We start from the raw sequence: 12,263 nt of genomic DNA, 5'->3' as shown, positions 1-12,263 counted from the left end.
ACGAGAGGTCAACTTGTACACAGACTCGTTGACAATAAGGCGGTGCTTGACGTTAATTGTATTTTTCAACATTCTGTGCAAAAGCTCTTCCGTTCCGCAATTGGGATCATAACGCGAATTTGCCGTATGGCGGGCAATCCAAATATGTTAGTTAGCTAATGCATCTAAAACCCCAAGTTCAAAACATCAAAATTGTATATACATGTTAAAAATTGGTCTCAAAATAGTATAGTAAGTGCTACTTATATATAATGTACATGTATACAATTGAATAACATAATAGATAAAAAAAATATATATTACGGATTTATTTACCTTTGAAGTGACGTGATGAGCTTGTTATAGCCACATTCCCTAGTGAGGTTAGCCTAGCTAGTTTAGTCTTCTTTGTATTTCTTGATTATCTCCAGCTTCATTTCCATCGTAATTCTTACTTCTTTCTTTAACATCACCAGCAATCTTGGGACCCATGATTAACCAATTTGTTTAAATTAAGCACTTAGATGCACAATAAATTCAATGTTGAAAGCACTTTCACACAAAACAAAGTCTTTAAGCAGTCATCTTTGTGACCCAGTTTGCTGACAGTGTGCATCTTAGTGACTCATAACGCTGACCAATAGCGGACCAGCATTGTAGTGATGTAGGCAGTGACACGTGCAGTGACGTATGAACGCGTTGCCCCGAGTACGTTGCCGTCCGCATCGTAAGGTGAACTAAATGTAAGGCAGGGATGTCCTAAATTCTGGGTCCACTATGTTTACACATTGTCAAAACACAGAGAAAGTAAAATTCCAGACTTTTTAACCTTTGATATGAATAAAAAAAAAGGATTGAATATATATTTGTAACTTGTCTTTCAAAGAAGCCTGGTAAATGACTTGATAGTACCTATTTCACATCTGAGTTAATGTTATTCAAACCCAGATATGTGGGAAAAAATTGATCTGTTTTGAGTTATGCGGGTTAAAGTTGACACTCCCTAATATGGGAGTTGAAAATGAGGAAAAAAAACCTGGACCATTACTGTGAGAATGACGGTAAATGAATTGAAGTGTTGAAGCGATGAATTTAGCACATGGCATTTCCCTTACCTGAGACATACTTGCACTGCCTGCTCTGTTTCTTTAAATAGCATGTTTGAAAAGCATTTTCACACCGGAGGCAAAACGGTGCCAGAGTAATATAGGCAAAAATGTAGACTGTGGAGAGACATTTTCTGCTTATATAAACATTTTTAAAATAGCAACAAAAACTATCGTGATGGCTTGTCTACTCAGCAATGCGAATTTGAAGCTTCCAAATGATCCAAGGCCTGAATTGGATGGAACTGTATGAAATCCCAGGCAAACATTATTTCAGCCCTCCATTTCAGCGCACGGTAATACAGTAATTGGTGCTAATTTCTTCCACAACAGTTTTTCCAGCGTGCACTTACGTTATAAAAGCAATGTTATGTCGTATAGGCACATACTATATATCCGATTGTCCCACAAACAGGATTAGTTGAGTATAAACAACAAGGATTTTAGATGACTGCTGGCTTCCCCATAATTATTGTAGTCGTTGGCTTGTTTTCTTAACTCATTTCTGTTTATTTGCGACATGGGGTTGTGGTCATCCTCTCATACAGTTTCCAAATAATGTTGCCGAGTGGATTCATACAGCTCCTAGGACAACTTGTCCATGTCTACATCATCACTTGAAACCAGACTTGTGCAATTTTGTCAGAAATTGCATGTAAATGCTGAAAGCTGAGTATGAAATGTTGAAAGCAGGATTTGGAAGGATAAGGAATTCTTTGGAGTCAAATTGAAAATTAGAAGTTATGTAAAAATAAGGTCACTAATACATATGACTGAATAATATATTGTACAGAACATGCACAAATATATGAAAATCATATAATATAAAAGATGTATATGATTTGCTGTCTTTTATCCAAACATCAAAAAAATGTTTTTCCCCTAAATCAGTGGTTCCCAAAGTGGGGTCCACAGACCCTTGGGGGTCCTAGGCCTCACTGCAGGGTTCATTTTTTTTTTAATTTCATATGAAATTGTTAATTTATTTTATGACTTCAATAAAGCAATCAATCCAACCAGTTTCAAATATTTTTTTAAAAATGTAAACATTTCGAAGTTTTTGAAATGGACCCATTTAATCCATGTCATCGTCAAAGAGCTTGATTATTTAGTCACGGAATATTTGGCAACAAACTGTTTAGCGAAAATTGACCCAGTTTGGTATGAGGATTCAATTTGCAATATTTATTTTGTGAACCAGTAGGGCTGAAAATTTGCATATATACTTGTTGTCAAATTGTTGTCACGCTGGTAAATAAAAAGTGAACTTATGATGCTTAAATTATTTTGTTTTTGTTGCGTTACCGCAAACATTTTCCAACTCCAAAAAGTTTAAGAACCCCTGCCCTAAAGCATACAGTATGTGGAGAGATATTGCAGTCATCATTTTTCACTATTAAATTTGAGAATGAATAAAAAGCTTCAATCACAAGGGTTGAAAATTAAATCAGAAGATACGTAACAGAGATAATGCTAACGCAGCTTGGAAATTGCTTTATTAATTACTTTTAGTAAATTGGACTTATTGTTCCATCCTCAGGAGAGGAGTCTTTGACTATTTTCCTGGACAAGCAAAAGCTGAATAAGAAGTCAGACGGCAATAGCAACAGCACAGTGGTGTCTCTGGAGCTGCTCCATCAGCTGGCTGCTTCATACTTCACAGATCGAGAAAGCACCCTAAGGAGACTGCACCACCTCCAGATCGCCACTTCAGCAATTAAGGTAATCTACTTGATGCTCACTCACGCTTTCGGTGTGGGACCTACAGTTTCTCATAGTTGCACAGTTATTTACATAAATGCCGTCATCTAAAACTGTCAGTTTGAAACACCTTTCTTCTCCTCTAACAAATACAGTGATCCCCCCTACTTCGCGGTTAATGGGGGGTGTCAACCCCCCACAAAGTCTGAAACCCGCGAAGTAGGGTATCAGTTCCTAGATTTCTATGTACGCCCCAATATAGCCGCAGTAACCATAAACAATCTTTTTTTTTTTTTTTTTTGCGTATTTTATTTCCTTTCTCCTATTATTTAACATTACATTATCCTTATTAACATTATTGTATATTCATTAAATAACCAATATTTCTTAGTTTATGAGCATTTGTTCTCAGGACTGGTTATCTGCACCAAGACTCCGGTGAGAGAGTACGCAAGTCATCACGTTGAACTTCACATTTATTTTGGCTCATGTATGGTGTCTCATGTAGTATCTGTTGAATAATAAATCAACAACAATCTTAAAGTCAGTCAACTAACATAAACACTTGCCGAAATTTAATCTATGAATTTACTGTATTTTTAGCCGACATTAGCGGATTAGCAACAACTAACAACAACTACTAACTATAAAGTGCAAACTCTACACAAACGAACACGGAAATGCAACACGACCCGACAAATTAAAAGCATGCATTTCAAAATAAGATTTAAAAAAATGTCACAAACTCTTAACGCTTGAAGAAATCTTAACATAGTTATTAACTAATATTACTTAGTTATTTGATGAATACAGTACTGTATAATGTACTTTTTTGCTTTTTTCAAGTTTTTTTTTAATTTTCGCGCATTTTTTAAATTATTTTTTTATTTTGAAATATTTTTAATTTTTCTTGGAAAAACCCGCAAAGTACTGAGACCGCGATATTTGAGACCGCAAAGTAAGAGGGATCACTGTACAACTGCTGCCCTCATTGATGCCACACCGTGAGCCAATTACTTTTCTTGTGTGAATGCCTCTGAGCTGAGTGACTGATTGTTTGGAAGATCTTGTTAAAGCTGTAGTTATTCCTCAAGAAGTAGTCTCAAGAAGCAGGCTCCACGCTAGGTTGAAATTTGAGGGCCATTACTGCGAGGACAACTGCTGTCCTCTGTGCTCCCTGACTACGGCCAAGTGGATGGAAATGGAAAGGAATAACAGTTCAATTACTGTATAATGTTTTTATAGTTAAATATTTAAGTAAATATGTGTACTACAGTAATCTTTGTCTGAAATATGCAAAGTATAAATACTTTCCGCATTTAAAAATATGTGGTACCCACATATACATGCATGCAAATTCCTGGCGGGTACTGCCTCCGTCTGCTGGGCCAAGCTGTCTGTCTTCCTAATTGCCAAACTACTATGTGGCCCCACCCCAACCACATCTGCGCCTTCCAGTTCGGCAGATTTGTGCCTGAGCATGAAAATAGAGCCCACTTTGCTTCCATAATGCCACAGGGATGGTATTTTTGGGGGGCACTGACTATCCACCTGAGAGAAGAATTTAGTTTTAACACATGGACAAACTGTTTTGGAACCGACATTAGCGTGAGTGATACATGGTGTTCTGCTGAATCATCCAATTTATTTTTGGCAAAAGCACACAGTGAATGCAAATGAGCCAAGCAAATATGAAAAGGGTCTTTGCGATTTTTGTGGTACTGGCTTCTTGGAAAGAGATCTAGTTTGAAGCATGCTTGACAGTTTGGGGAGTGATATGAGCTTTTGCCAATGAGCTGCATTGTTGTGCAGAACTGTAAGACTGTTTGACCGAGTGATCTTTTATTTTTAAAAATGTAATTCCAGTTTCAAGAAATTAGCCAAACAATAGCGATAACCTTCAATGTAAAAAAAGGTAACCTACCCACAGTTAAAGTGTTTCACCTGGAGCTCGAAAAGAGAAAGATTCCAGTCTATGAATGATATCAACGAGCAATGTAAAGCATATTTGTGGGCCAATACAAAGAGCAAAACTAAAACAAATACTACTTGTGAGAGCCTAAACCCATAATAACCTAATTATAACCTAAATTTGAACATATATTCATCACAGAAATGTGTCTGCATGGTATGGAATACCTGTTATGTGTTCCATTTTGGTAAAAAAAAAAAAAAAAGTCATCCCAACATGAGAAGTCAATGCTTCAAAATAAACTGCATTTCAACAAGTGGTTTAAGATGCAAATGAACTTGGTCAGCTTTAAATTTGAAGTTCTTCTCGGAAGTTCTTTCATTCGTCAACGGACTACTTGACAATCTTGATCAGCTCCAAGGTAATCAACAGTACGTTTTTTTGTTTTGTTTTCTCTTTCTCTCGATTTCTGTTCTTTATTCGGCTGAGTTTTTTACTTGTCTTGCAATGCCATACCACCTATTTAATACAAAGTGGAAAACACAACTCAGGAGGGGTGATGGAAAAGACCACACTTGCCACTTGAGAAGGGGTGACGACATGCTTATATAACCTAGGTTGCACGTTAGCACCATAATAAGGGCTGGAGTAGGTAAAAAAGAGGGGCTCGGGCAATAAAAGATCACTTTAACTTGACACACATCTGACTGGAACAGTGTTAAAGCGGAGAATATCTTTGAACAGCAAAAAAACAGGGCAATGTCTGGATTACATTTAAATAAGAAAGGACAGTCTTCTTTGCTGTTGAAAAACTTACCAGTTAGACAGCTGACCATGCTAAAATAATGATCAGCGATTGATTTAACTATCCACACAGGTCTGGTTGGAACCATATTAAAGCAGATAATATCCAGCTTTCAAAAGCGAAAGACCAGGGCAATGTCTGAATTGCATTGCAACAAGAAGGAACAGTCATACTATGTACTATCAAAAAACTAAGTGGTTTGACAGCTGATTGGTTGCAGCATGCATGCGCTTGCTGAGCTAGCCAGTGATGTTTGTGCACGAAGTATGCATGTAAATCAGCCTTTAAATTATTTTTTTTCATTAATTAATTCATTGATTTTATCCAGTTGATATTGATGGCAACAATCATTCAATACCAGTCTTTGGCATCTAATCAAAACAGCAGCCTCCATTTTTGCCATGCCTTTGCTTCAATGCAACGCGGCATTTTCTCCATCTGGCAAATCAGTTGCCAATTTCATTGCCGGATTCCAAATCGAATGTGCTTTTTGGATCAAATAAATGTCCATGTTGGCTCATGTCCTGTTTACTTTGTCCAGCATACTCCATTTTAGCAGTGACAAAAACAATCTGGCATATCACTCGGTGGGGCAAGCAATGACCCTGTCAATGACATGACGTCACATCGGTTCCCAATATATCCATCCTAGAAAACTAACTAGAGTGATTTTGGGCGAACTGATTTGGCAAATACATGAAGAGACACAAAAATTGGAAAACAATCTATCAAACTTGACATTATTGCTACCTTCCCATATCAAGACCTCAATTTAAGATCTCTGGAGGTACACGATAAATGCACCCAAGAAATTATTCAAATTTAGGTGCAAAAATACACTAGATGTTCTTTAATAGCCAAGAGGTCTGCATACCCGCCAACACAAATTCACACATTAATGAGCCAGAACATCCTTTACATATCAGACAAATAATGATCTCTGCTATGCAAGCCACCTGCTGTGGTCTGTTTTGCCAAATCTAGTCACCCAGGAGGAAAACGACGCTGAGTGGGATGTACTTGACCTGCATCTTTTGGGTTCTTAATGCCTGAAGCACAGCATCAAGAGAGGCAAGATTCAAATATTGAACATTCAAATCAATCACAAGAGGAAAATGGAACGATATATCCTATCCGGCATTAGACGATACCGACAGTATGTAATCTGACAATATGATAATCTTGAGCAAAAATATCAGGCTGTCACAGTATTTGTCTTATTGAAACTACAGCTCTAAAATAAATATTTTTTAAGTATTTTTTGCTAAGTATACAATTTTCTATACAGTATTATAAAACAGTTTTATATTCAATTCAATTTTATTCAATTCACAATATATGATGTCGTATTTGTTGCAATAACAAACATTTACCATCCTAAATAAATAATAAAATTAACACAATAAATATGTAAATAAAATCAATGCAAAGTAGTTTGCTGCAATAGCAAACCTACAGTGGTACTGAAGCTGACAAACCAGGAAGTGTGCAATGTGATTGGCTGCTGCAGCCAAAGATGACTCACATACACGATGAGAGGGGGCTCCTGCTGCATGCTGCAGTTGCCCATTAAGGTAGACGTTGCGGGAGGGAAGAAAAAATACTTATCAGTTTTGACAGATTTGAAATAACTGACTTTCAAAATCGCAATATACTGTGAACATAGTTGAGACCACACACTTACAGTATGTAACAGCCATCTTCCAAGTTTTTCTAAGGTATTGGTAAATTATGTCTTTTTTTTTTTTAAGGATTACATTTTTCGTTAGAGCGCGGCTTGGTGGCGCAGTGGTCCGCCGCACAGTTTAGTGACCCAAGTTCAAATCTACCTGGCTCCAACATTCCTGTCTGGAGTTTGCATGTTCTCCCCAAGCCCAGGTGTTTTCTTTCCGGCACTCCAGCGTCCACCCACATTCCAAAAACATGCATGGCAGTTGTTGTGGACATACTAAATTGTCCTTAGTGTGATTGGGTGTGTGAATGACCGTTTGTCTCTGTGTGTCCTGTGTGTCCTGCAATTCCCAGCCAATTGCAGTCCATTTCAGGGTGTACCCCGCCTGCTGTCCGGAGTCAGCTGAGATAGGCACCAGCAAGCCTGTGACTCTTGTGACGAGAAGCGGCTATAGAAATTGGATGGATGGTTTTTCTGTGAGAACGGAAGGAGAGTCTTTAGATATCTTTCTTTGAGACCTAGGATTGCTACTTATTAGGTATGTTCAGTAAAAATCACTGCACAGCTTTCATATTCAATTTGTAGCACCAATTATAGAAAAGTAGTGCAAACATTCGGAACATAGAGTTCATACAGCAGAAATGAAAATTAAATAAACTGTTTTTAAACACAGTAAAACAACCAAATATTAAAAAAAAGCCTGTAGCTTTCAAATTAGAGTAAGGTGTACATAATAGTTAAAACAGTTGGTCTTTTAATCTGAGAAAAAAAAGGTTCACACAGAAATGTTTGAAAAAAAATGTGTCCATTTCATTGTTTTGTTTTTTTTCTTCTCCTCCCCTCATCTTTCTGACACAAATTGACAAAAAGTAGTTCAGTAAAACTTATTTTTTCTGCAAGAACATCTGGCAATGACAGCTAACAATCACTTTCTGCCATTGCAGTTCGGTTATGATCTTGATGCAGGTATCTTTTGTGGATTAGGCTGAGCTGTCAAAGATAGTCCGTGGGCAACATAGTTTTGATCACTTCTCCTTTTGTTGAAGGTGTTTCTATTTGCCCTCATGACTTGGCTGCTTTGACTATTCAAGGGAACCTTCCAGTGTTGTCAACGCCAGTAAGCCAATGGAATTCCGGTTTAGCCTTTCCTCTTCTTGCCGTTGTTGCTCTAACTGTTGCCACTTTCCTCCTTTCCCCATAAGACATGAAAACAGACATGTTCTTCATGAACATCCATCTGCACATCTGGTGAATTTTACTGTAAAGACAGGACAGCCTATAACATCTACACAGCAGGCCAAATTAACAAATAAAAAATTGCAGCCGCTCATAGCACCTTCAATGACACTAAAAGGTGTCAAGTTCATTATTTTGGGTGCGGCCCACGTGCCCCGGTTCCAGTTGATTCACAAAAGATTTACAATAATTTGCGGAATTTGACAAGCTCTAAATAGAAAATATCTGTGACTGTGATGATCAGAGATTACTCATTATTTTCACATTCCTGTTTTGGTCCTATTTTTCCATAGTGTGCCATTATTGAGGGTTTTGAAGCACAGTCATTGTTACAGCGTGTACAGGAATGCTCCTGGAATAAACTGCCTTGCTATAGCATTAACAAACCCCTGTTGATTTAACCTCGCCTAATGATGTGTGGGTTTGTCTCAATTTTTCTCCATTAAGTGCAATACTCAACCTTTGGTGAAACAACGTACAAAAAAAAAAAAAAAAAAGACTTGAAACTGGAAACAGTTAACTGTTTGATTACCATGGAAACAGAATGGATGTTAAAGTAAACCTATGGAGTTTAGTATATATATAGTTCATCAGGAAAAATGCATCTAATTGTACTTTGGTTACAATGGCTTTATTAGTGCCTATTGAAAGAGCGTATGAAAAATTTCTGTCAGAGAAGCTATGGTGGGAGCCATACATGCTCCTTCTCGGCTCCTGGAGGCCGTGCTGTGACATATAGTCGTTGATAGGCAGGTCTGGATGCCATTATCTCTCACAGGCAGCACCAGTAAAAAGAGGAAAAGCAAAGACAAGCACTACTTTTTTGTGCCTAACCTATTCATTCAGAAAGTAGAACATAAGATGTATGCATAGCATGGGTACAGGGCACTCTTTGAAAAGGTAGGAAGTCCGTAGTATTCAAGAACCATTGTCTTTGTGATACAAATACAATATACAGGCAAAGCCTCAGAGCAGCTATGGAAAAAGGTTGGTTACAGGAAAAAAAAAATCAGCTGAATTGAATCCATGTATGTACATTTTGAAGTGAGGATATGTAGGCCTGTCCTCACTCTGTTCAGTTTTTTTTTTATTTTTTTGTGGCTCAATACTTGCTTTTAGAACAGAATTTCCCAATCAATTGATACCGGGCCGCACGGGCCATGCCCTAAATAATGTTTTGAAACTGATTTAGTTTATCCGTAGTGAGGGAGGATGATGCGGCTTGAGTTGATAGCAGTCACTGTCGGCGACACTACATGTTGTTAGACAGAGACCTATCTCTGCGAAATCTGGCCCATGTGTGTCTGTAAGATGTACTTTCTTTGTAAGAATGTTGTCATTTATGATAATATCCCCAAACTGAGGTGGTTTTATTGATCCAACAACTTGTGACTGTGGATTACATGCTAGCGAATTAGTTGTTGTCTTCAGCATGTTATATAGTGCTGCCTTGTATGCATTTAGCTCGTTAGCAATTTTGTTTGTGCCAGGTATTTCCCTTTGCTATATGCCACGGTTTTGCATTGAAAAGTACTCATCTGCATCTAATTACACCTCAAAAGTATTTTCGAGACTCAATCAAGCCACTGTTGGCCTTTAATGGTGCGCCCTTTATATTTGACCCCCCCCAACCTCTTAACATTAATAAGAGGTTAGGCGTAGCTGTTTGCAGGTAAGAATGTATGTTGTGTGCCTCTTTAATACAAGGTGAATGGCAAAACTGAGAAGTGGTGATGAGGAAAAAATGAGGCATGCCATCCAAAGGTAACCTAGCTTGTGTGTTTAGCACCATCATAAGGGCTTGGATTGAAAAAAAGGAGGACAATCGGCTATCGATTTAACTCTTCACACAAGTCTGTGTTAAAGTGAAGAATATCCAGCTTTGAACAGCAAAAGGACAGGGTAATGTCTGATATACATTTCAACAAGAAAGAACGTACTTCTGTGCTGTCAAAAAGCCGGAATACAGCTGATTGAGAACAGGAGCACACGCGCTTGGTGATCAAACCACTTACTGTATGTTTCCGGGTGACATATGCATATACGTACGTTCCGCGGTTGGGGCATAAGGTGAATTCGCCGTTTGACGGGCAATCCGAACCTATGTTAAATAGCTAATGCATTTAGAACCCCAGGTAAAAACATAAAAATTGTACAAACATATTAAAAATGGGTACCAAAATAGTACAGTAAGTACTACATATATATAATATACATGGATACAATCAGAAAACATTATTTACCTTTGAGTATCGCTTGTTATAACCATATTCCCTAATTAGGGTTTTCTCCAGCATCGTTTCCATATAAATCATCTTCTTGTTTTTCTCTTTAATGTCACAATCTTGGGACCCATGGCTAACCCTTTCAACTTTGAATTAAGCAGTAAAATGCACTATAAATGTGGTTTTGTGAGTTTTGTTGGGTTGGCGCACCGCAGCGCAGTGGAGACGCAACGCAGAATGTGAAATCCCCATATTAATATGGTATCGGTCGTTAAAACTAAGGTAATTTGGGTCAAACTGTTTTGGCAAATACAGCGCGGGATACAACATTTGGAACATCAGATATTTATCAAACTTTGCAATATTGCAATATTTACCCATCAAGACCTCAATATGGGATCTCCCAAGGTACACTTTAATGTTTGAATTGAAAAGATGTAGCCAACTTTTGGGTTTATTTCATATATGTATTGGCAACAGCTATCTGTTACATTCAGATATGACAATGTTACATGTGGTACATGTTATTATTCTTGCAAGTACTTACCAATACAATGTTTTTGATTTTTTTTTAATTTGAATCTTCACCAAAGTGAGGTTTTTCTCAATGTTTGTGTTCTTTATGTTGTAATTAAATGTTAGCTTTTATACAGTATAATATCTGCGTAGTAGCCACATGCATAGTACGGTTCAATAGTAAATTAAACATGTTCAATATACAAAAAAGAATGTTGATTGTAATTAAAACAAATGAATTTCAAACATCAGTTACCCCAGTGGTTTTATTTTCCGTATCCACAAACCAACACACTGAACACATCTGCTGCTGTGTAGTATGGAAACCAAAGATATTTGTTTTTGATATGCTGTCAGATGGTTGTCACAATCACACATGCTCTGTATTCCCTCATAGGCTTTGCCTCGGAGCTGTGCACATCTGTTTCCCGCATTTCTAATTTTGCATTGTAATTCACATGAAGTATATTTAAATTATGGATTCAATGAAGTGAGGCTATTTGTTTTTTGTTTTGTTTTTAAGTAAAATAAGCTTTTTCATATTGAGATTATGGCATATCATTTTTACAGTAATACTCGACAGATGCTCTATACAAGTACACAGATTATATTGCATGTAAATGTTTAATTCAGGGTTGGGGGTAACATTTTTGTGAATACAAAACGCACTCCGACACAAACTAAAATCAATGCTATAATTTCTGTCATGTTTTACATGGGCAAAAACAAGTACACATAAAAAAATCAGACTAATCTTTAACCTGCATTTCCATCATAGCAGCCATTGATGCAGACCAATGGTAGTATATGGGCACGTCTCAACTTCCAAGAGTTTTTTAGTATAAACTCAGCCATTTTACATTTGCAAGACTGCAGAGACTGAATTGTATGTATGTAATGACTGTTAAAATGATAGCATTCTCTGATGATTTACATGTTCACATCTGTGGCATGTTTAAATGGTATATTCATCATTTCTTCCTGTTTCCTAGGTAACTGAAACAAGGACGGGTCCTCTCGGCTGCAGTAACTATGACAGCTTGGATTCCGTTAGCTCTGTGTTGGTGCACAGTCCTGAAAATAAGATCCATCTAAAAGGTATAGTTGCATA

The 12,263-nt window shown here is 37.4% G+C and overlaps 1 protein-coding gene across 3 annotated transcripts in view; it reads left to right on the top strand.

Moving 5' to 3' along the window:
- brinp2 (BMP/retinoic acid inducible neural specific 2) overlaps positions 1-12,263 on the top strand; it is a 178,212-nt gene that overhangs the window by 112,201 nt on the left and 53,748 nt on the right. For all 3 annotated transcript variants that reach the window (XM_088429912.1, XM_088429913.1, XM_088429914.1), the window contains 2 exons: positions 2,626-2,807; positions 12,145-12,250. In XM_088429912.1, the coding sequence (XP_088286038.1) occupies positions 2,626-2,807; positions 12,145-12,250 (288 nt within the window). The remainder of the gene's footprint in view (positions 1-2,625; positions 2,808-12,144; positions 12,251-12,263) is intronic.

The sequence above is a fragment of the Hippichthys cyanospilos genome, chromosome 12 (assembly GCF_059441005.1).
Source record: "Hippichthys cyanospilos isolate Australia breed blue-spotted pipefish chromosome 12, RoL_Hcya_1.0, whole genome shotgun sequence".
NCBI classification, from domain to species: Eukaryota; Metazoa; Chordata; class Actinopteri; order Syngnathiformes; family Syngnathidae; genus Hippichthys; species Hippichthys cyanospilos.
This window is presented reverse-complemented; position numbering and strand designations above follow the sequence as displayed.